This window comes from Eucalyptus grandis, chromosome 5, assembly GCF_016545825.1.
Source record: "Eucalyptus grandis isolate ANBG69807.140 chromosome 5, ASM1654582v1, whole genome shotgun sequence".
In the NCBI taxonomy this organism is placed as follows: Eukaryota; Viridiplantae; Streptophyta; class Magnoliopsida; order Myrtales; family Myrtaceae; genus Eucalyptus; species Eucalyptus grandis.
The window spans coordinates 15,940,446-15,965,842 of NC_052616.1; the positions used below are offsets into that span (position 1 = coordinate 15,940,446).

The window sequence follows — 25,397 nt, forward strand, 5'->3', positions numbered from 1 at the left end:
TTTTAAGGAGATCATCCCGATCTAAGTCAGACTAATACTAATCTCAGAAAGTTGTATAATCCACTACTTAATATGCACATGTGCCTTGTACTGTTTTGAAAGGGTTACAGATCAAGTTGGAATGAGGCGGACTCCATTTATCTTGACAATGCAGAAGCTTACTATGAATTAAAATTAGGAAAAATGGATGTCCAACATCATCCAGAAACTTTAGCATGATGCTGCTATGAAAGTTATCCACAGTGAAGTCATTAAAACACCCAGAAAATGAAAATTGGACATTCCTTTTTTGCGATTTTGCAAGCAAAGCTTTCCGATGGATCATGTTCTATCAAAGACCTTTAACCACAATCCAGGATTCAAGATCAAAATTGCATAAGAAAATCAAAATGTGCAGTAAGTTGTCAAGATGTCCTCTGATAAACCAAGTGCCACTCTCGATCTGGCTCTGACGCTTCACATTGAAAATCTTTGACCGCAAATCTCTGTAGTTGATGGCGGTTGTCATTCACCTCCAGTAAGTCATGGCTTGACCCAGGGAAACACATCGGGGGACGAGGGCAACCTTGCTGTGAGCACCTCCACTCCACTCTCGGTCACCTAAACAGACGACGTGGATGATCATTCAAATCAATGAAATATTAGGAACTATCCATTTGTTAGCACAGTAACCAACTTCAGCGTAAACTAAATGAAATGTGTTAGTTGTGGAATCAGAGACCATGAGTACTAATATTAGATTGCTTTACAAGCATAATGCAACCATCTAATAGAAGGGAGGGATGCCTGAGCAATATGAAAATCAGCAGGTTACTACTGCAATGCCACCCCAATAAAATTCCCATTAACTCAGAACTCAGCATTTTCTCTCTATTTGATCACAGCTCTCTCTTCTACCATTTATAGATTTCAAGTAAAATCAAATGTCATTACCAAGAGGGTATGCTCAAACTGGGCGCTGCGTTTGCCATCGGCTGCGACCGCAGTCCATCCATCAGGCCACATTCTATCACGCCAAACTCCTGTTAGCCAATTATTGAACAAGTGAATTATGAGATAGGTCATTCAAAAGAAAGCAAATATAATTCGAGGGAAGACCACAAACAAGTTATCCAAAAGAATACCTGCATTAATCATCGGTTCGATAGTAAATGTCTGTCCAGCCTTCATCACCCCAACAGCTTTATTTCCTGTATTTTTTTAAGGAACACAGGGAGAAGGACACTGATAGCAATTACCGGCAAACCAATCCTGTCCTATATCCATTTATTGTCAAGAAAGCTATATATGAAGTACATATGTTGAGTCAAAGAGCAGCTATAAGGATACTTCCATAATGAGGAATATTTGGCGCACAATGAAAGAGCTCTCCAATACCATGACCACAATATGATTTCACCTAATTTCCACATGAAAAAAGAAAAAAGATAATTAATCATACTTGAACACTACATATATCTGTACAAGGGGAGCAGAGAACTGCAAGACGGATACACATGAGAGTTGTATATTACCACAGAGAAACCAGACATGGAGGAATGACGATTGATGACTTCTCCAATTTCACGAAAACGAACACCAGGTTTCACTGCATTAAGAAATAGCAAAATCAGAGTTCAAATTTCACATTTAGAACAACGAAACAAATGTTAAATCAGTAACTCAGGCTTTACAGCAATGACCAGGTTACAATGGCACAGAACACAATGGCAAGTAATTAACAGCATTAGTAGAAACTCTGCCCAAGGAGAGGAAAAGGGAACCGCACCTATGGATATTGCTTTTTCCAGGCATTCGTAAGTACATTGCACGAGCTGTTTGGAAGTTTCATCGACATTTCCCACAAAGAATGTTTCGTTTAGGTCACCTGCTCTTATCAGTCAATATATGGGTCAAACGATGAAGAATAATTGCACTACTTTAAGAAAATGCTATGGAAGGGATTCCTACCATGGACACCTTTGTAATACACAGTGACATCAACATTCACAATATCACCATCCTCAAGTTTTCTGAAGTAATTAAAATGTAAGAATAAGTAATGTCAAAACAAGAAAGGCATAAAAAAATGTGGCCAAAGCATAAAAGAAGACATGAGGCACTGAGAAGAAAACCTTGACCATATACACAGCTAAATTATGCAAGAGAATGCATGAACAGCCAAAATCCCATGTCTCTGACTTAATCAATCAGCATGAGTCCACATACAAGGTTAAGAGTAGACTGGATATTAAAACAGTTAGAAAATTGACCCCAACTAGAAAGAAATCTAATTCTAGTACTTTTCATAGTACTTCCAAATGTTGGCAAATTAGCCTGTAAACTTGATGACGATTGGACTCTAACATTAGCATTCTCTCATCAAGCTGTTCATCTTTGATTGAAAGATGTTCATTGAACCATACTTCATTTATCTGTATCTATGGAGCACAAACGTGCAGTCTTCTCATACCAAATTCTGCACTAGCCCTCAAGCCATCCCAATGACGACCTAGAGGAAAACAACTATGTGGATACATAAGTATTATGTGACTATATCATAGTTACATTCACACAAATGTATGCTTGCGCACACATTGAAGTGGTAAGTTTTATGCCTGCAAACTTATTGTGCATTAATGTCCACAGTCAAATCACAAGTGCACAAAAAAAATAAAATTCATTGCCATAGGTACACTATGGCTGATATAAGTAACTGCTGAAAAGATGAAGCAAGTCCTACTATTGGGTAACCTAGAAGCAAGCACATTATGGCATTAATGCTACTGATATGAATTATAAAGAATACTGGCTGAAATTTCCAAAGAAAATGGTGTCTACCAATCATGTAATTTTACAGTGAAATCAATGAAAGATTATCACTTTTAAGTAAAATTGCAAAATCACCATGCAAAACCAAAGTATCACAATGTTACTAGCTGTATAGCAAGTGTCATCTACTAACTACTCTACACAACTCACCAAAGGCTCCATCCCACTAAGCTACAAAGCTCTTCCAGAGTTAGCAGCTTTTTTTTTTTATTTAACATCTCTACTAAGCATAGAGAAGGCCTTTCATAATATGAACAATTTTTTTTTGGCTATTCCTTCAATGTGCCTCTTTTGCAGTAGAACCAGTTATTCCATATGATGCCTTTGTAAATTGTTTTTGCAAGTAGCTATTTATTAAAAGTCCACCATTCAAGCCCACTGAGACATAGCATGTCAATCTAGACAACAATTATATACTACTGCCTTATATATAAAAATATATAAAAAGGATACCAAAACTATAGTATCTGTATATTCACAGCACAGGAAGATGCCCATACCACCTCAATTGAAAAGGAGAAACAGAAAAAAGGAAGAAGGCACTGGCGTGTTCACACACACAGGAACAGACTCAATAGCATAATTTAAACAGGACAGACCAGAATATGTATTCTAATTGTAGAGAGAATACCTGGCATCTGGAATTCCATGGCAAATTACTTCATTAACGGACCTACAGGAATTAAGACATTGAAGCAGTTTGATCCATCTTCTATTATTTCAGACAGAAAATGAAATAAAGGGGAGTACCTACGTGCAGCATGACTTTGGAAAGAAGTGATAATTTAGAGGAGATGGATATGCTCCTGTAATCACGTGAAACTAAAGTTAGCAGCATATAATTTATTGATGAGGCTCTGGGGAAAATGAAATGCAATTTAAGGAACATCAGGATAGAAGATGTAGGGAAAACGGAAAGCATGTTCCACACTATGGGAAGAACAAGTCAACAAGGATAACATTAAGGTTGTTTTTAATTAATGGCTCATCTGAAAATTCCTATCATTCCTGGTTTGAGTTCTGCATAGTGACCTCGGTCTACCTCCAAATGAATTCTTAGGTAAGCCACGTCACATGCTGTCAAATTTCCTCAAATTTCCACAATGAACATATAACCTTTTAAAGCATCATCTACCACCACAGTAAACCTCAATCAAGTAGCTCTCAAAGTTGATCAACATCTAGATATCAGCTTTTACATGTTATAAGTAGGTTTAGATAAAAGGAAGGGTGATCATGTCCTGCCCTTTAATTTATGTCAAATATCCTAGGCTAATAATAATAGCTATGGAATTAACAAAAACTGTAGTTAGATAAGCAAAAAGGAAAGTGGGAATGGATATGTTAAATTTGACCATCTAGAAGAAAAAGCAAATCACTGAATGTTGCCCATGCATATTTTCAAAGACTGACTTATCAAAAAGAATATGGATTGCTCATAATCACAGAAATAAAGGCCTAATTGGTTCCAGCAGAAGATCTGAAGGTAAATAGATGTGCTTAATAAATATGAGAAAGGAAAAGAAAAACAAAAATCATCAAGATATTTGGAGGTGGCTACAAACTTCCACCATCCTTGCAAAAAAGAAAAAGCAGGAAGATCAAAAGCAGCTGCAGTCACAAACATACTAGTGAAGCAAAAGATCCATCACCATACCTGCAGCGATAGTTGCTTCATGGACAACTCGATCAATTTCATCTGTCGTAACACCAGGTTTAACGACACGAGCAGCTGCATCCAGAACCTCCCTGGCAATCTAAAGAACAAGTTGATGACGACAGGAGTAACTCTCCAAAAAAATACTCCAATTTGTGCACAATAAATAAGAACTTGACATGACAAAAACTACTTGGTAGAAATCAGCAAAAAAATTATCAGAAAGCTAGGAACCTGAAAGAACAAACTATTACAAGATTTGCCCAAATTAAAACAGAAAATAAAGAACCATCTCATGCTATTTCTGATCAAATAGAGCCACCAAGTATGTGGTCTACACAGCACATCAAGCTTCAGAAATTTTTTAGAACATCTTGAAGATGGTAGACTGTCCACCCAATAATATGCAATGCCCATGACACATAAGAAGACAGTGGTGCAATAAATCTTGGCAGATAATGACAAGAGAAGATTTACTTACTCGACAAGTCTCTCTCATCCTCTCAATCTGCTCAGGAGTTTTGATCTGTCAAAGAATACAAAAATTAGATGTGCATGAAAAGGGGAATAAACTTAGATACCACTCAATGGAAGGTCATCTCACAAAGGGTAAATCTTATATATCTCTCATTCTTCAAAAAAGAAGAAATCCTGATCTCTCATATGCAATCTTACCTCAACAACGTGCTGAAGGTCACTGTTGGGCTCAATTTTAGGGATACCCTACAGAGATAAAAACGAACAAATAAGAACAGCTAATAGAAGTTAGCAAACAACAAAAGGACACTCGCATACTGGTGTTCATGCTGTTGCATGTGGATGCAGCATGCCTGCTTTTTGTTGCATGTGCCCACATGATCACAAGCAACAATTTGCAGAATGACCATGTTCACAGTAATAATGAACCAGCTCAAAATATCAAAAGAGTTCAGGAAAACTGAGAAATAAGGGAAAAGAGAACACACAGTAGCAAAATATCTCTAATATACAAACAACATAATCAAGCGACTTACATCAACTGCCCAGTCAGGTTGATCGATATGAGAAGGTACAGTACGCATACTAGATATGGGATATGGCCTTAGCGTCCTGCCAGAAAAAAATGAAACAAACATGTTCAATGAAAAATGGAAAGTCTGTACTGAAAGAACAGGAAAATGGAAAGCAAAGGTGTAAACATATATATTCACATCTGCAACACCTCAGGCTAAGATCTTCAATGGTAAAAGTCTTTATTAAGAACCAAAATTTTTATAGATAAATATGGTAAGGACTCAGTTCAACATTGTATTTAATGTATTACCAAAAAAAAGTAAGCCGGACCTTTTTTATTCACTTAATTGAAGGAAACTGCAGAACTTAATGGAAGCTATGGATGTTGTATGTGTAGATGTCATTATCCACTCAAGTAGTTTTCTTGACCTCTAAACTCAAATGCTATTCTTATTGTTCCATTGTTGGACGAGTTGAAAAAAAAAACCTTGCTTAGTCTCATCTTCACTGCTAGAGTCTGCAACATTTGAGCAGGAACAGCCCTCATATATGGATAATCTTAAAATTATATGCATTCATGTTCAAAACCATAAGACCTAATAATAACATGAAAAATGATCAAAGATTCATTTTGTGATTTCAGGAGAGCATAAAAGTAGTCCCTCTTGTGTCCATGCTGCTCGAGTTCTTGGAGAAGTTCAAATAGGAGAGGTTTCATTGTGAATAAACTCAAAATCTTAGCTGCTTTCACACTAGTAACTTGTAAAAGAAGCGCTTCTGGCCACTGCTAAGTTCTAACTCTAACTTATGTTGCACTGATTTTATGTTCTCAATTTCACACAATGTACTCACTTTTACAACTTCCAATACCATACACGTCCCGAAGAGACATTGCGGTGCCATGCATGAATTGATTTATGCAGGCAGTTATCAGACAAAGGTTGATAGAGAAAATCTCCCTATCTGACTGTGCATAAGTGCACTCTAGACAGCACAGACAAGAATATTATTACAAATTGAGGTACAAAGATTACAAAGAAACGGTAACCAAGGGACATACCCTGTCCAATCAAAATGGGGAAGTTTTGGTGCTCGACCCTGTCCTTTCTTCAGACAATATAGCCAACCATCACCAAGGGATTCGGCTCTCCCGAGGGTAGCCAACTTCGCCTTCGAATGAACTGATTTGTGTGAACTCCATGATGCTTTGAAGCACTCTTGAGTGCTGTTACCAATAAATTTAATATTATATAGCTTGCCAAGAGAAAGTGCTAGTTTATGGATAAAGCTAAACAAAACATAGTATCCTTGCTAATTGTGTGTAAACTCATATTCTCATTAATTTCTTGATGAATGTGACTCTGCCTCCGCAATAATGGAGGGTCCAACAAGAAGCTACGGAAAATAGGAAAGAAATTATAAGTGGCAGACTGACCTGTGGAAAACCACAGGTGAAAGAATACAAGTGGATCCATAACTAGGAACCCAACCAAGCATTAGAAGATATCACGACATAATAAAAAGCATGAGTCAACAAGAGGCTATCTAAATCTGATATTGTCCCACATATTCAGATAGTTCTTAAACATGTTGTCGCTGATGTACGTATAAACTTCTTGTATGTAAAGAAGTAGCGACAAGTTTGTAACTGAGTCATTGGAGAAACTTGTAACAATTTTTGGACTATCAAGCGGCTTTAATTTGTAGATTCTCTGCAGATTTTTTTTTTTTTTCCTTTTTTATAGACTGGAGTATTGGTTGGAAATAATGTTTCACAGGGCTTGTGGCAGGACTACTCCCCCTTGCAAGTTGGAACAAGCTAACGTAATTATTATGAAAAAAAGAAAAAAAAAAACATGGATATTGTCAAATAGCTTATGCCTTTAGTGAACTGATACAAATAAAAATGTATATGAATATTATAAATCACAAAATCGCACTTCAGAGAGAGAAGCAGGAGGGATGTAATTCAAATAGGATGTCAAACATGCAATATAAACAGTCTATCTGCATATGCATGGACTGCTAAACCAAGAAAGAGTGAAAGCATTCTTGAACTGTGTAATAAAAATACCCGAGAATAGTATCTGAGCAATCTACCTCCAGTCTACCATAAAAGTTTATACTATTCTTCCATTGGGATGAAACGAAAGAACTAACAGTTCAAAGCTATCAACTCAGATATTCCTAAAGGGTTGCAATTCTCCTTACTCATAAGAAACAAGAGATCAAAACAACAACCATCAGGTTGGAATCATATCAACACAAACTTAGAAAGTCTAATAGCTCATGGAAATTTCCCTATTTTAAATTTTTATTTCCATAAATTTCAACTCCACATAGAAATTTGCACATTGGCACAATTCCATACCCTGTCAGCATATAATTTGGTTCCAACCAGAAGATGGAAGAATCAAATAACTGAGAAAGTTTCATGCTCGGAGAATTTGTATAACTAGGACTCTCACTAGCCAAGAATCATAAGAAAACCAGGCATATTATTAAAAAGCCTTAGACAGTTACCATTTGTGCAACTATCTTTATTCCGTACACATATAGTCCTCATTTTGTTGAACTAGAGGAAAAAGAAAGTAGAGAGCAATGTTTTTCTTATTGAAATTTCTCCCAGTCATCTCTTATATCAAATCATTGTTGGAACAAAAGCAACATTTAAAAGGAGATAGAGGTCATCACCAGAATGCAGCGTCTTCACGAGGAAGCTTTAATTCCACACATTTTGGACACCTGTAAAAAGAATTTTCGAAAAGGTGAAACTGAGACCAGAGCATTCTAATTCAATCTTTCCCAAGTGAGCAAACATGATAACTGCAAAGCTCACCAGCTAATTTTTTCTTTTTCTTTTTTTAATAATATTGATTCTGTAGATCCCAGAGCAATCAGCAGAATGAAAGTGATACATGACATAGGAGAGCTTAGAAAGAAACTGCTACTTAGCAAACTTGAACTACATTGTTCAACCATAACTACATATAACGACAATGGTTAAGGGTGATGCATAATCTTATTCTCTAAAGGTGCAAAAATTGACCATATCATGCATGCTATCTCAAAATCAATCCGATAATCAATCAATGACAAACTAAGAAATTATAGAAGGAAGATAAAGATGAAGAGACTGTTCGATTTGACTTATCTCTAGTTATGCAAGTTCAAACTTTGAGCTAGTGAAGAGTCATAATGGTAAAGATAATGGCAAGGCAAAACCATAGATTGACTAATTCAGAACATGAAGCACAACAATAAGAAGACAAACATGCATACATGATGTTGGATATGTAATACTTATTACTTTGGTAGGCTCCATGGAAAATGAGACATATATATTACATATCTAATGCTATGCAAAGAATTATAGGGAAAAAAAAAATCTGCTCAAAACAAAACACGTGGCTCACTCATGACAAAATAAGCGCACTGGAGTGAGAGCTATGATTTGTAAACAAAGCAAGAAACCGACACAGAGATCTAAAATGAAAATCAACTTCAACGGAGCAATGCATTGGCAATTTAAGAATGGCTATATTGTTGGTTGAAGTTACATATGCCTGTATATACAAGTTAACAGTATGTAAGTTTCTAGCACAAGCCTAGATTTTCAAATGAACATAGCCCTGCAATTTTGATTTTTCTGCACCATCAATCACTGTTTAAATAATCCCTTGCTACTAGCAAGATGTACTATTCATATGGCTAGACTACAAAATATCGAAACCACCCCCCCAGAGGAATACACCATGAGCAAAACCCACCGGGAGAATTCTTGGTCAAACAAGAAGAGAGTACAGTCGTCAAAACTTGCAGAACATAATTCATACATAACTCAGTTTTTCCTCTCGAATTAGTCCAGCTAGAAAACAAAAATGAACACGATGACCCTAAAAGCTGAGAAACCATTTACGCCTGAAAGAAAAAAATGAAAACAAACAAAAGATGGATAAGAAAAATTGACGCCTAAAGCAATAAACATCATCCTCCACCATTACTATAATTTAAGCAAAGCCCAACAAGACAAAAATTTCATCAATAATGGAGAAGCGGACGAAAACTCGGCGCGACCAATTAGCTCCAAGACACAGAAGGATCGAGCCGGTACGAATCAAGAATAGAACTCCAATAAATCACCCATCGTCGAACTAAACCATACATCAATAAACAAATAAATACAGACGAAAGCGCAGAAAACGAGATACACACTGAAGATGCGCGGGTTTGCTGCATTGAGCACAAGACAGCATAGCCTCGGCCACATCCGATCCACCGGCCATCGAACCTCAAAACTCAATCTCCCAACTCGACCCTGCAACGAATACCATCGGCATCATTCATAAGCACCCAAAAAGCTCGCATCTTTATCCCCAAAAACCAAGAAAAGCATAAGAGTTAGAGCTGGAGATGAAGAAAAAAATTAAGGGACCTCCTTCTCGTCCAAGAGGGTATCAGAAAAATTCGAACTTTGCTCTCGCCGGTATCGGGTTCTCTGTTTCAGAGCCCTAGGAATGGATGAAAACGAGAAGAAGAGGGAAAGAAGCGGAAATATTTAGATACGTGAATTTGGAGAGAGAGAGAGAGAAGGCGACGGAGTCCATGATGTTACTGTAGCAGCACGCCGCGCTGGAGGAGACATTTGTCCACGTGTGGCACTCTCACTGGACCTGTTTTTTATTTTTATATTATATTTTCTTTCGTTTGTTTCATCGTTATGGACTCCTTGCTTGGCAATTTCCACGGAGGAACAAGAAAGTTTGTAATCTCTTCCCTCACAAAAGTGGAAAAACCGGGGTTCATCATCGTGAAACGTTGGTCAATGATTACAGCGCAATAACTTCATGAGGTGGGTTTCGTTCTTATCTTTTATAGGATGAATTATCACGTTTACAGAATCTTAATAAAAAAAAATATAAACTAATAAATTTATAAGTCAATATCACAAAAAAAACTCTAAAAACTCGTATTTTACGCTCAAAATCAAGAAAAGCATGAGAGTTAGAGCTCGATATGAAGAAAAAATTTAAGGGACCTCCTACTCGTCCAAGAGGGTATCAGAAAAATTCGAACTTTGCCCTCGCAGGGTATCGGGTTCTCTGTTTTAGAGCCCTAGGAATGGATGAAAACGAGAAGAAGAGGGAAGGAAGCGGGAATATTTAGATACGTGAATTTGTAGAGACAGGGAGAGGCGACGAAAGTCCATGATGTTACTGTAGCAGCAGTCCACCGTCGAGGACATTTGTCCACGTGTGGCACTTTCACTGGACCTATTTTTTTATTTATTATTATTATTTTTCGTTTTGTCATCATTATGGACTTTTTGGTTGGCAATTTCCATGGAGGAAAAGGAAAGTTTGTAATCTCTTCTCTTACGAAAGTGGAAAAATCGTGGTTCATCATCGTAAAACGTTGGTCAATGATTCCAGCACAATAAATTCATCAGGTGGGTTTCGTTCTTATCTTTTATAAGATAAATTATTGCGTCTACATAATCTTAATCGAAAAAACATAAATTCATAAAATAATTTAAGAATTAATATCATAAAAAATCTCAATTTAAAATACCTATGACAAATTTATCAAAAATTAATTATTTTATCACGAAAAACTCCAAAATAGTACACCTCGAAAATTTAATTCAAATGACCACAATAAATTCTAAACTGATACAATTGCGATAAATTTATTTAAGACTAATTTTTTGACTGTCAAGAAAACTCAAGATGATACATTCGTGATAAATATACTTTTCGTTAGATTGAATTAATACTATAAAAAGCTACAATTTTTTTTTTTTGTGACCCAAGAAACCCAGAAATAGCCTAGCGGAGGTGGAAAGAACCTAGGGTGACTCGAGTGGTCATCACGCTCGCTAGCGGTTAAGTCACCTGCGGCCCACCCGGATTGAACCCCTCCCCTTCACGAGGGGGAGAGGGCCCAAAGCCGGCAACGCCACCCAGGTGAGTGGTTAAAAAGCTACAATATTAGTACAACTGTGACAAATAGAAAGTAAAATCTCAAACTAGTACATAAGTCAACTATTACTAGTCATTCAACTCAACAATTTGACAATAAAATATAACGAAAATTAATAAAGAGTAAAACTATCACAAGTATACCTATTTAGGGTTTTAGCTTAGAGTAAATTTATTATATGTATACCAATTTGGGATTCTTTGTGATATTACCCCTTACTTTATTCATATTTTGTGAGTTTTTCTTTTACATTTGTTTATGTTTTCATATAGAGTTTTAGACTCGTGGACCCCTCAAGTGCCATAACTTTGGCCAAAGGGACATTTAAGTGCCATAACTTACAGAAACGTTTAGTGCCAAAAATCGGAATAAAATGGATCACTTGAGTGCCAATCCCTGACTATCCGGCCAAAACGCCAACGTGGCGTTTTTTCCGAAGCGTGGCCAAAACGGCGTCGTTTAGGGTACGCGTGGAAAAAAATAAATAATAAATTAATTAAATTAAATTTAAAATTAAATTTAGTTAAAATATTTTAAAAAATAATCATTTAAAAATTTAAAAAACTTTAAAAAAAAATTTTAAAATTTTTTAAAAAAAAAAGGAACAAGGGGAGGCGTATATCAAAGCCAGCCCGATTTTTATGTTTTATCATATAGAGTTTTAGAATGATAAGTGTTTGGTTATCATCATAAAAGAATAGTTATATTCTAATTTTGGACCTATTTATATATTGAAGTTAAGATAAAATAAATCAATTAAAGAAACTCCTTACCCTATCATGCAAGACAAAGACTTGAGTTCTAAGATGTGTCCTAAAACTCCAGGAGAAAAAAAGAAATGGAAACTATTTCTTCTGTTAGTGTAGTCAGAAGTTTGATGTATGTTATGATATGTACTCGACTTGATATATGTCATGCTGTGGGGCTAGTAATTTGATATCGGTTAAATCATGAAACATTGATGAGATCTTGTTTCACCATTAACTATAAGCAAAATCGTTTATTAGATTGCTCATATAAAATGGATCAACATTTGGATATGCGTTCTTGCTTAATGTGCCAATTCTTGGACATACATCCGGCCAAAAAATGCGTTTTTTCTAGACATTGATGTTCCAAGCGTTTTATTGCGATAGTCAAGCAGCCATTGCTTTTATGAAAATTCTAAGTATCATTGTAGAATGAAGCACATTAACATAAAGAATACTTCATTAAAAGATATAATAACGTCGTTTTAAATCAATAGGATGATTGATCCATTCAAAAGGAGCGTGGAAAAAAAATAAATAATAAATTAATTAAATTAAATTTAAATTAAATTTAGTTAAAATATTTTAAAAAATAATCATTTAAAAATTTAAAAAACTTTAAAAATTTTAAAATTTTTTTTAAAAAAAGGAACAAGGGGGCGGCGAGGATCGGCCCTCGTTAGCCGCCCGCCGGGAAGAGCGGCGACGGCGGGGGAGGGTCGGGCGGGGGTCGGAGCCCTGGCCAGGTCGGCGACCCCGCCGGCCCGGCGGCGAGCTCGCGAGCCACGCCGGATGCTGGGTGAGGGCCGCGAGCCTCGTGCTGACCTTGTTTCCATTACATAGTTTTTTTTTGTATAGTTTAATTTGTAATTTCGTTCCTTATGAATCCAGTTGATAATAACCTTCCAATATTGGGGCAAGGCAAAGGTCACCACCGTTCAAGTAGTATGATATGGAGTGCCGACTGAAGACGAAGGCCCTAGGAGTCTAGTAGTAGTATTTTGTTTAAGTTTGTCTAGCATAGATTCGACACAACAAGCAAAAATGAAAACTAAGGGCATGAAAAAGTATTATGCCTGGTAAAAGTAAAGCTAACACCATAAATGTGGACAAGATGAAATGAAAACTAGGGGCATGAAAAAACAACACGCCTCATAAAAGCAAGGCTAACACCTATAGATGTGGATAAGATGGAATGAAAGCTAGAGATATGAAAAAGCAATGTGTCTAGTAAAAGCAAAACCAATGCCCACAAGCAAAAATTGATCTGAAATTTCGAAAAAAAAAAATAAAAAAAAAGAAAAAAGAAAACTTCAAACATATAGAAAGTAGTATCCCCAAGCCAATTTTCTATGATATAACTAACTAGGTGTCAAATTTGCCAATGGAGCCTCTCTAAAGACAATCCCTACTAGTGAAAGGGAAGACTAATAACAATGTCAAGATGATCACCAACTCTCACCCTTATGCACATTTTTAAGCCTACGAATCCCTTTGTTTCTCAACTCATGAGCCAAGCCTATGTTGTGTCCTTTTGTAAAAGTCTCTTTCGATTATGTCATTTGAGTTAACGTAGGAATTCACATGTTTATAAGTATCGCTTGAAAAAGTATAAGCAAAAATATTTTTTTATCTCTTTTTGTAGGTTTTTGACTTGTAAACTCGAAGATGATCGTGTAGCATTTCTTTCATGGCTTCGACTTGGGCAATCTTCTTGGTTAAGGCGATGACCAAGCCTACATTACGATCCCAACAAATATCTCCTAGATTTGTGAGATCCTCCTAGATTTGTGAGATCGTACTACTTGCAAGAATACTTGAACCCTTATCAACATGATGATAGCGAGAGGTGTGATTCTTATAATCTCAAATTAACGATCAGGATAAAACAACCCTTTTAATGAAAGTGAGTAGAAAGCCATTTCAGACCAAAAGTTCATCTTTGACATAGTCAAGACATTTGCATTCTGAGTATGGATTGCCTTTCTCAATTTTCTCTTGTGGAACATTAGTGGTGGAAATTAACAAAATTGTCGTGCATGAACCCTATTTGAATTGATAAATTTACAACATTCACAATCATACATGTGTATTGCATGTTGTCTAACAGGAGGCATACCTTCAAAAATCTAAGATATCACTAGGTAAATTTATCTCTGCCCCTATTTCCAAGAACTTGTGACTAACCAAGCATTACTTCCCTTAAGTACTTGCAATTGTCTAGGTACTCTGTCTTATTGACACTTGGCTTGTTATACATACTTGTAGCAGTCCAAGTATCCCATTATCATTGAGTACCTACCATTATCTACATACTCTCTCTTACTGACACTTCACCTGCCTGAGTTGTTCCCAAATTATATCTTTGAATACTTATAATTTTCCAAGTATGCCATTGTTCGAATGCCTGTGACTACCCATGTATTCTCTCTTATTGCACTGACACTTGACTTGTTTGAGTTGTCCCAAATTGCATATTTGAATACATCTAACTATCCAAGTATTCAATTGTTTGAGTGCCTGTGACAACATAGGTATTCTCTCTTATTGCACTAACACTCGACCTGCTTAAGTTGTCGCCAAATTGCATCTTTGAGTAGTTCTAATTGCCCAAGTATTTCCTTGCTTGAGTGCTTTCGACTACTCAAGTATCCTCTCTTATAACGTTGACACTCATCTCGCCCGATTTGTCCCCAAATTACATCTTCGAATACTTCTGCATGTCCAAGTATTCCATTGCTTTTGATACCTGTGATTGTCCAAGTACTCTCGAGGGTATAGTGCTTGTGATCATCCAAGTATTCTCTTGGTACTTGTGTATGTCTAGGTATTCTTGACAGTTATGTTTGTGATCATCCAAGTACTCTTTTGATGCTTGCGAATGTAGAGGTCTCCTCCAAGGTTAGTATTTGCTATTGTGCAAGTACTCTTTGAATCTGCAAATGTCTAGGTACATGTCTCGAGAAAGGTCGGTACATCTAGAGAAATGTCAGCAAATACATGTCTCGAGAAATGTCGATACATCCTTAAGAAAGGTTAGGTAGTCAACAAATACATGTCTCACAAAAGGTCGGTATGTCCCCAAGAAAGGTCAAGTACTCCATGAACATGCGCCATGAGAAAGGTCGATACGTCTCGGAAAAAGGTCGGATGCCAAGCTAGCACTTGAAAAAAGATTTGAGTACCAATTAGGCAATAATTCATTGCTCCAACAAGTGATTGAAGAAAGCTTCGAGTCTTGAAAAACAATTTCCCATCAAGGTGAGTGAAGAAAGATTTAGATGCTGGACAAACAATTGGTTGCTCCAATAAGCAACCGGAGAAAAGTTCGGGTTTTAGACGAACAATTCATTGCTTTAACAGGTGATTAAAGAAAGATTCAAATCTAATCAAATCAATTGAAGAAAGGTTTGGGTCCTAGAAGAAAAATTCATTGCTCTAATAGGCAACCAAATAAAGGTTCAGGTCTTAAAAAAATAATTTTTTGTCAAGGCAAGCAAAGAAAGGGTTGGGTCCTAGATAAATAATTTGTTGTCCTAATAGGTGGCTAAAAAGTAGTTTGGGTCCTAGAAAAGCAATCTCATATTAAGGCGATTGACGAAAGGTTCAGGTTCTAGACAAATAATTTATTGCTCCAATAGATGACTGAAGAAAGGTTTAGGTCATGGAAAAACAATTTCCTATCAAGGCAATTGAAGAAAGGTTTGAGCCCTAGAAAAGTAATCTCTTCTCAATGTGACAGAAGAAATGTTCGAGTATTAAACAAATGATTCATTGCTCTAACAAGCATTTGGAAATAGGTCGGGATCCTAGAAAAGCAACTTCTCGATCAAACAACCATAGAAAGGTTCCCTGCATCATTAGATGCGGTGATACCCTAATACTTGCCAAAAAACTTGGAGTTCGCACCCTATATCACTTCTTCTTGGTAAGTAATTATATGTATCTTCTTATCCACTTTAGTATGTATCGTGCTATGTTGCCTTTTTTGCATAGGACACTTTATCTCAAAAGAATAACTCCTATTGTATATGTATGGATAAAATTTAAGTATCGGTTCGTTTTTTAATGCGATCTTTGTGAACTCACTTCCAAAGAGGGACAATTGTTAACACCTAAATTTTGGTTAAATATTTAAGATTAAATTGTATAAGAAAATCATGGACCAATTCATTCCTATCAAAAAGGATTTTCACATCACATAGGCATTAAATATTGTTTGCATCAACTAAGTTTTATTTTTTTCCTTATTTTACTTTAACAATTAAAAAAGAAGAAGAAGAAATGGCTTGGGGGTGGGCAGCCTAGCCCTTTTTCTCTCTTTTTTTCGTGGGCCCAGGCACCGTCTCGCCCCCAGGTCATTTTCCCTGTAGCTCGGTCCTCTCCTTCTGCTCCTTCTCTCTTTCTTCTTCCTCACATTGCACACCATGAGCGCAGTAGACTAAACGTGCGCAAGGCAACCTATGGTAGAGAAAGGAGAGTAGGCCGGTGATGGATATGACGACAGGCAGGCGTCTTTAAAATCATTGAACTGAAAAGCAGAGGAGGGCAAATTTGGTCTGTGAGTAGACAACAAGAGGATGCCTGTTTGGCCGAGAGGAGGCCCAATCGCGTGCCTAGAACTGGCGGCCGGACCACCTCCATCGATTAGGCTCGGGTGAGTTAAGTTAAAAGGCAGGCCGAGGAGAGAGAAAAATGGCTGAAATAGAGGGGACTTCGGGGTGCGATTTGTGGTCGAGAGAGGAGATTCGTGAGAGAAAGAGAGGGGGGCCAAGCGAGCAACTAAGAAGGTGATTGAGAGAGCCACCGTTGGCTCCACACTCGAATTGCAGCGATCAACCTACCTCCTCCTCGTCTTGCCTTTAAACCGTGGTAGGTCCTGATCGGGCTTGTCCCGATTCATGTGTTGATCTGGGCTGAACTCCCAAGGATCTAGGCTCGCGGATGCGTGAGGCGAATGAACGTAGCTCAACCAACTGAGCTTGTCCACTGTTTGATGCCGCTGAGCCTAGTAGGGACGGCGGATGAATGCTCATCTCATAAACCCCTTCCCCTTTACACACTCTGTTTTCTGGGGCTCACCTGACCGAGCCGTCGTCGGCTGTTTCATGCGGGCTCCAGCCCCCATCTGTGTGCAGGTCATTATCTTAGCTGTTATCTGTTGTTTGTCAAGGATCGTGGCAAGAGCTCGAGTTTCATTCGAATCGAGAATCCTATGTTTCATAGCGTGCTTCATGCGTTCATTGAAATGCCTAGATGACATTTGAGAAAGAAAGAGATCCGCTAGACCAAGCTCTGCCGTCACACGTAATGCTTATTGTGGGCCCGGCTTTTCTTTCATTTGAAGTTGAGCTTGGGAAATTAAATTCGAAGTGAGCTCTTTATAAAAGCCCGATCCCCTAAACTCAAGACGAACGCGACGCCCTGGTTGCTCCGAGTTGGGCCAAGCTTGATTGGTTTGGTAGCTTAGCTTTGATTCCTTTATAATATTATAATATTATTATCTTAGTATAAAAGTATTTTTATAATTAAAATAAAAAATCCAAAAAATAGTCTATATGTCTTCTAAAAATAAGAAAAAGCCTAAAAAAATGTTTTTCAAGTAGTTTTCTCCACAAATCCATGAAAAATCCTTGGAAAATCAAAAAGAAATCAAACCTCAATTTTTAAAAAAAAAAAGTTATTGGAAGAGCATTAGTTGAGTAACTAGTGTAATCAAGTTTCCAATTTTAGTTTCTTTGGTTGTGCAGGAGTAAAATATTTATCCCAATGTTTTGCTTAGGTTTCTAATCAACTTTCCCCAACACGATTAGTGGTAACTCCTAAATGAAATTAACTTTTAGGTGAAAAGCTTAAATTATAAGTCACGAATTAGTGGTTTGGGAGAGCCCAAGCTAAACGCTAGATTTAATTGGCCATTAGCCTCTATGCCCATGCATAAGGGCTCCGAGGGATCGCAACACATATGCTTTTATAGAAAGAGAAATTCACTATAGTATGTAATTTAGTCATCATGTGAGACCTTGAGATAATATATGATTTATCTAATTTTGTGTCCTATGTTACTTCTAATTATATTATGGAAGTAATCAATCAATTTTGCTACTTTAGCATATTACAGGTAGTAATAAATATATATGGCTTTATGGGATGTGTCTAGAAAAATAGTTGTGCTAAAATGAAGAGAGATATGAGTGTGAATGAAGACTATTACTATTTTATATCTATCACATGTACTTACTAATCAACCAATTATATCGCCTTATGTGGTTTTGGATATAATTTTGAAGACATGATGTTATGAGAATAGTTAAATATAGTCTTTAAGGGATAAATATACTTTGACTGATGTAACAAAAGATGACTGGAATATTATGAGACATCAATTATTTATTTTCTTTTTGGGATTGTAGTAGTTATGTTATCCCTAACAAGTGCATAGTTAAAGCTCTCAAGTGTAGGTGTACTAATTGGTCACATGGCCTTTTTGTCAGTATGAACTGTTTTTGAAGTAGATGAATGTTGAATACTTTATATTCTTAATAGAGTATTATCAAAGCCATCTCATCTGAGTGGGAAATGATCTATTGCGATGGTTTGACTATGATGGGAGGTGTTCAAGAGGCATTGGTTCAGCCATAACAGGGTGTGTGTAAGAGGCACCCTTTAAAGAGGTGTGAATGATTGTCTCTTAAGGGAAGTTAAGACAACTTTCTCGGAATGCAATCAAGAGACAAGTATGTAAAAAAGAACATTCTTTTCCTTTCCACTAAAAAATACACAAATGATTCCACCATCACTTTAAGAAGACAACAAACATTAACACTATATAATAAGAATATTTTCCTTGTGATTATATTTGGACCGTTGTGAAGTTGTAGATTTGTTTCGCTGGTGATTCTATATAGAATCCCAAGTAATTCCTTTTCTTGTGCATTGAAAGGTTAGTCACTCCACTTTTATGCAACGGGAGGGAAAAAAACAAAAAGACGGCTTAGATTACCATGGAAGTTCATAGACCATGCATCTATTTATTGGCAAACACACAATTCCTTCCTCACACAATATTCATAATATCAAGTACTATGATAGACAATTGATAAACGTCAGCATTACTCTTTGTCAAAGGTGGAACCGTGCCTCCCTTCTCCGATCCTTGAGCGTCACACGCTGCTTCTTTATTCATCATTATAGTCACATAAATATTCACCTCGCCGTAACGCTTCGCCTTATAAAGTGGGATTAGGTCTTTGCGTTCACCTGAGGTGTAAACATCCAAGCAAAACGAGAGTGCTTTGAGCAGGCTCGGTTCCAATTTTTGCTTTTGTAGTTGTTTAATGTACTCGATCGTGCCTGTATAGTTGGCTTGTAACAGCTTGACCCCGATCAACCCTAGTTCCTCAAGATCCACCTTATGACTCTCCGGGTCTGACCCAAGAGACTTCACGCAGAAGTCGATGTTCAACTCTGGGTCATTGGCTGCAATCTTCTTGCAAGTGTCCTGAACGATATCGTTTGCGGATTGGACACAATGAAAAATCATGAGGAGCTGGATTAGGAATAGGGAAGAGATTGAGAATGCACAATTCATTTTACTTATCCCAGAGATGGATGATTTTCACGTAATTTTCTTAGGAAGACAATGTATTTGTACAAAAAGGACTGGCCATGTTATACATTGACAAAACTTCATGTATGGAATTATATCAAATTGAATTTATTATTAGACAGTTTAAAATGAAAAATATCATCGAATCTGACAAGATTGCCCAATTTGACTTGCCTACAGCCATAATTATCAGAATTCTAAATCATGTCCAAATTAATACCACATTCTCGGATAAGATTGCCAAATTGACTTGCCTCAGCCATAGACGTCATAATTACCCGATATTTGATGTCCTGATAAAGCTGGATTCTTCGACAAGATTGTCAAATTGATTTACCTCTTTGAAAATATTTATTCTTATACACTGTTTAAAAATAAAATATATGTATATAAGTATATATCCTTCTGCATTACCATCAAATTATTGAGGGTTTTATTATTTTCTTTATGATTTTTCAATGTGTACTGGGTACTACTGGTCAATTTGGGGCTAATTCAGAGAGAGGTGCGTGGATTTGCGATCTACAAATCCTCACCTCGACAAAATGATCCGACCTTTGAGCTCGGACAAGTTACTAAGGGTCAGGGAAATTGTATTAGATTTTTCAAACGTAATGTACGAAATGTATTAAAGCACTAAATTTTCCATAAATTTTCAACACATTCAAGTTCCGAGTTTTGCCTAGAAAGAGCAAATAAGCCCTTTTTGATGAGCAGTATTGAAGAATACCTGCTTGGCATTTGAATTGCCCACGTGTCAACTTCAAATTTTGCTCTTATTAGAAAACGTTTATGATTTAAGCAAGCAAATTAGAAGGTTTCTTATTCGATTGCATATTTTGATGAAGTTTAAGATATGATGGCACAAAATAAGAGGCTTAACATTGGATTGCTTCTCATAAATCACAAAATCCAGGGCTTTGGACGAAATTTTTTCGTCCATTTCAGAGCGCACGTTAAATATCAATTGGGATTTTCTTATCCTATTTGGGCCTTGATAACAAATGCTCTCATAATGATGGTAGACTTTAGACATTAATTTTTCTTAGTTTTGTATTTTATATTTACCCAAAAAATGCTCCCATAAGGAATTCATTAGTAGGCCAAAGTACAATAGAAGTCCTCGTGCATGAAGCTACGAAATGCTTTGGCATGTCGGATGGATTTTTTTTTTTTTTTAGTTTAAATTTTACGCTGGCCAGCCTTGATTTTTTTTCCTTGAATTATTTGAAACTTTAACAATGTATAATTATTAGCTTGCCAGCCTTGTCTATGTGCTAATAATTATACATTCTTATTCATCACCCTAGCGGGCGGCGGCCCTGAGTAGGCCGGGCGAGGGCCGGCGACCCTTGCCGAATCTGGGGGAGGGCCCCGACCCTCGCCCTAGATTTGGGCGAGGGCAGATTTAGGCGAGGGCACATAGGCCCTCGCCACTCGTCGGCTGGGGCCAAGGTCGGCGACCCCAGCTGACACTCCCCTACCTTCCTGGTGACGGATGGGACGCGGTGGTGGCGAGGGCTGAGCTCTCAGCCGCCGACTGCCTCTCTCCTCCTCCTCCCCCACCTTTTAAAATAATAAATAAATAAATAAATAATTTAAAATTTTAATTTAATTAATTATTATATTAAAATTTGAATTATATCAAAAGCTTGCGGGCCCCGACTACGGAAAAGGAGATAAGCTAAGCAGGCATACATTTGGAATAGAAGGCGACGTCGTTTTGACATTGTTTAGCCATATCGCATGCAAAACAATGTTGTTTTGCGCACACTTGCTTGCCGGAAAATTGCTACGTCGGCATTTTGGCCGGATTTTTTCGTCGGTGGCACTAAGTGATCCGTTTTGTTTCGATTTTGGCACTTAAATATCACTTTAATAAATTTTGGTACTTAAGTGTCCCTTTGTGTCAACTTTTGACACTCTAGGAGTCCAGGTGTCGTTTTTGTTTATATTGCAAGCATTTACCTAAACTCATACCTTTATAGGGAAAATTTCAATTAAGGGCCTAAAGTGGAACCGTTTTCTCAAAAAAGGACCCAAAATGGACATTGTCTCAAATAAGAACCTGAAGTGACCAACTTAGTTTCAAATAAGGCCTTAACTTAAAAGCCAACCAAATCTTATTTGCATTTAGGGGTATTTTTGTCTAAAGACTTTTTTTTCCTTCTTTTTTTAATTTATTTTCTCATTCTCTTTCTTTTCATCATCATCATTGTGCCTTTGCCTTTTTCACTCTTTAGATCGCGTTCTCCAAAGTCCATCTCTATCTTCCTTGCCGAGTTAGCCATCAACGCCCTCAACCTCATTCGTCATTGCCCTCAACAACAATTCCAGTACCTTTGTTGAAAGATGGAGGTCAATCCAAGCCCTAGATCGAGCACGAGTGGACCAAGATGTGACACTCAGGTTGATTCGATCCCCACATATTGTGGTCATGGTCAAGCATGAAGCATGATGAGGTGTAAGCCATAGTTTGTTGCCCTCGTTGTCGTTGATGTTTGAATTTAAATCGGTGCTCACGCAAGCTATGATTGATCTTAGTGAGGAGAAGCCAGATTGAAGTGCCTAAGCCAAATTTATTAGAGACTTTTGAGGAATCTCTGTGATACTCATGTGCATTGATTTGTTCAATGAAATAGTGGTTTTGGGAATTTTTGAGTGATTTTGCACTTTTTTCATCTTGTTATTCTCTCTCAAATCTATGTAGATAATATTTTAGAGTTAGAGAGGCAAATTTGTTTGAACATGTGTAGATTAGAGTCATTCGTTTTTTAGATTGAGTGTTGTTTGATTCGAATCGCCACCAAAGGCGGGTATCTTCAATCATGAGTCAGAATGATTTAGCATCCTTTGAAAATAACCAGCATGCACGGCACAATTGGACCCTCTCAAGAAGCCACATATTCCACCTCAATGCAAGCTGCGTCTATGAATGTTATGAATAATCCAACCCGAACCCAATAAAACATTCCCAAGAAGCTGTGAGTGAAAGGCGGTTTCATTGGCAGGGAGAGCATGAAACTGTTACTTTAATTGCCATAATAAGTTTTTACAAGCAATTGAATAAAAACAAAACCCATTGATGGATATTTCTTGATTCTCAAGTTCATTATTGTCATTGGAGAAGGTGAGTGGTGGCGAATAACTTAAAAATTGGCTTATGCCGAAATCAATGAGTTCTTGGGTGAGGATGCAAAATTGCATAATGTAGAGCATGTGCTTTGAAGTTTGCTGATGGGGAGGCTGCAGAACTGAAGCACGCAATTTGCAGTTTTGCAAAACTGCATAACTTCTCGAATATCTTTTCGTTTTCTTTTCCTAAATTGTTCAAATTGTTTTGCACCTGTGCAAGCTCGTGCGTGAGGAGTCTGATGCATTTGTCAAGAAGGAGGTGAGCAAGATGAAAAAAGAAAGAAAAGAAAGAAAAGAAAAACAAGAAGGAAAAAGAAAAAAAAAAAGTCTTTAGAAGAAAATACTCCTAGCTGTAAATAAGATTTGACTGGCTTTTAAGTGGAAACCCTTATTCGAGACTAAATCGGTCACTTAGGCCTTTATTTGATACAATATCCACTTTAGGCCCCTTTTTGAGAAAACGGTTCCACTTTAGGCCATTAATTGAAATTTTCCCTACCTTTATATATCAAGGCAGATCTGCTCATTTTAATTGGAGGCGTTGCTCCCAAAACGGCGGAAGCTGCTCATGCCGAAGCTACTGATCAGGTAATATCATTCTATTATTTTGGTCTTTCTTAATGTTATTATCGTCAAAGTAATTGTCTAATATATGCATCATGTATTGCTCCCTTCTATTATTACTGTTTTAAAACGAGTTTAACTTCTCTATTACATTATATTTCCTTTTTGTTTTGTATCATGTTTTGCTTTGACCCGTTTTGTTACTCATACTATTTTGTTATAATTGTTATTTGTCTTGCTTTTTAAAAAATAGTGAAGAGGAAAAAAAGAAGAAGAAAAGGTTCCCAAGTAGATCCTAAAATCAGACTAGACAATAAGTTTCAAATTCCAAAAATTGAGAATCAATTCTAACGAAGTGGGTTCCGGTCTATCCTAGCATTGATTACTCTTACATACAGGTCCGCCTCTCACTCACACTCTCATCTCTCTGTCTTTTTTGATTGCCTCTCTCACTCTCTCTCTCTCTCTCTCTCAAGCACTCTGTGGTCTTGCCCTCTTTGTCTCAGCTCAGTCCCGTTATCGTGGTCGGGGCTTTGGCCGTCGTCTTGGATGTGGATCCAAGATAGGTTGGTTCTCAACATTACTAATTACGTAGAAATTGTGAACTGAAAACTAGCTTGAATAGGAAATTACTTTTAAAAAGGGCCGGTTCTCGGTTTTACCACAAACCGCCCGATTATTGATTCAGTTTATGATTCCATATTTCTGGAAGAGGCCCCCCGCTTTGGTTCCTAGATTCATCTCTATAATCAAACCATCCAGACCATACTCTCCAGTATATGGTTCGCATGCGCAGACGTCTCCAACGACTTGTGCAATCCACCCTGACGTCGAATTGTGACTCCATTTGCTCTGTTGAACATAGAGAGAACTAGTATCTTAAATTCTTCATAATTTTGGAAAATATGCGCATGCTAAGAAACGATGGGTTTTTTTTTTTTTTTTTTGTAAAACTATGACATTTATATCAATTATTTGAATGATTAATATCTGAATATTAGTGATGCAACTTCTGAGTTGTAACCTTTATGGCCTCCAAGGCTATTCTTGAAGAGATTTAAAAAATAATTTAGTGAAATCGGGAAATTATATCTTTACAAAAAATTAATTAAAGGAAATTCAAGTGTTTTAGCGAAACATACAGCTTTAGATCTTTTTCGGCTACGCCATTACCACGTAAACGGATTACGGTCGAAAGGGCATTTTTGTAATTTCATCAACCTAGTTTATTGGCCCTAGTCAGTTTAGCTGTGGTTTTAAGGAAGCAATCTCTCGTGTGGTCAACACATTAACGACGTAAGTGGCTATAAATTGTATACTAATTTCTAAAATTGGATAGACTTTGCATTGAAAATGGGGTTATATGGGTGAATTCAAATCATTTAATGCATGATGAGTTATAACATATAAATACTGAATCATCACCCATGATTGACCTAGGTATTGTAGCATGATCATGTTCAAAGATCAGTTCTATTTCGAGCTTAATCATGAAAAATACGATTTATAGGCCTTTGATCACAGCTGTTATGGTTTTTTAGTCTTAATTACAACCGATGTAATTTCTAGGCTTTGTCACTTAACGAAGTGTGACCATGATGTTACGATATTATGATATTAAGATGATATAATAGCTGATATTTCATCATGAGATTTAAATGTGGTACTTCTAACAAGTGTAATATGTCACATAATTGACACAAAATCTACATCATTCACCACTCGATCCCCCATTGAGCTGTGATTTGCTCACTCCTTTCAATTACCATTTCAAGTTCTGAAAATAGAGGAAGTTTAATAAAATGTATGTGAAGGGTGATCCGCAGTAGCGTGGGGCTTTGTTACAGACTATTTGAATAAAGTTTATTAAATTGAAATTTATGAGTTTCATCATTTT

The 25,397-nt window shown here is 37.0% G+C and overlaps 2 protein-coding genes across 2 annotated transcripts; both read right to left on the minus strand.

The window, feature by feature from the left end:
• Positions 1 to 142: 142 nt before the first annotated feature.
• LOC104444374 (methionine aminopeptidase 1A) lies at positions 143 to 10,043 on the minus strand. Its single transcript, XM_010058032.3, has 17 exons — positions 9,897 to 10,043; positions 9,677 to 9,779; positions 8,156 to 8,206; positions 6,522 to 6,686; positions 5,482 to 5,557; positions 5,144 to 5,191; positions 4,950 to 4,994; positions 4,469 to 4,568; positions 3,566 to 3,617; positions 3,443 to 3,484; positions 1,951 to 2,012; positions 1,769 to 1,867; positions 1,515 to 1,588; positions 1,330 to 1,399; positions 1,125 to 1,190; positions 934 to 1,022; positions 143 to 600 (listed from the first exon to the last, which is right to left on the minus strand). The coding sequence occupies exons 2-17, from the start codon at positions 9,745 to 9,747 to the stop codon at positions 523 to 525; spliced, it is 1,188 nt and encodes a 395-aa protein (XP_010056334.2). The 5' UTR covers positions 9,748 to 9,779; positions 9,897 to 10,043; the 3' UTR covers positions 143 to 522.
• Positions 10,044 to 19,249: 9,206 nt separating this feature from the next.
• On the minus strand, positions 19,250 to 20,064 carry LOC120293678 (putative invertase inhibitor). Its single transcript, XM_039313386.1, has 2 exons — positions 20,056 to 20,064; positions 19,250 to 19,693 (listed from the first exon to the last, which is right to left on the minus strand). Exons 1-2 carry the CDS (start codon positions 20,062 to 20,064, stop codon positions 19,250 to 19,252), a joined length of 453 nt encoding a protein of 150 aa, XP_039169320.1.
• Positions 20,065 to 25,397: the final 5,333 nt, after the last annotated feature.

What these genes read in the sequence shown, in the direction of transcription:
- LOC104444374 (XM_010058032.3), bottom strand. Translation starts at nt 9,747, where the DNA reads ATGGCCGGTGGATCGGATGTGGCCGAGGCTATGCTGTCTTGTGCTCAA. An exon ending in CGTGAAGACGCTGCATTCTG is followed by an intron (nt 6,687 to 8,155) that starts GTGATGACCTCT and finishes TATTGGTAACAG; the next exon opens with CACTCAAGAGTGCTTCAAAG. An exon ending in GGATGAGAGAGACTTGTCGA is followed by an intron (nt 4,569 to 4,949) that starts GTAAGTAAATCT and finishes CTTGTTCTTTAG; the next exon opens with ATTGCCAGGGAGGTTCTGGA.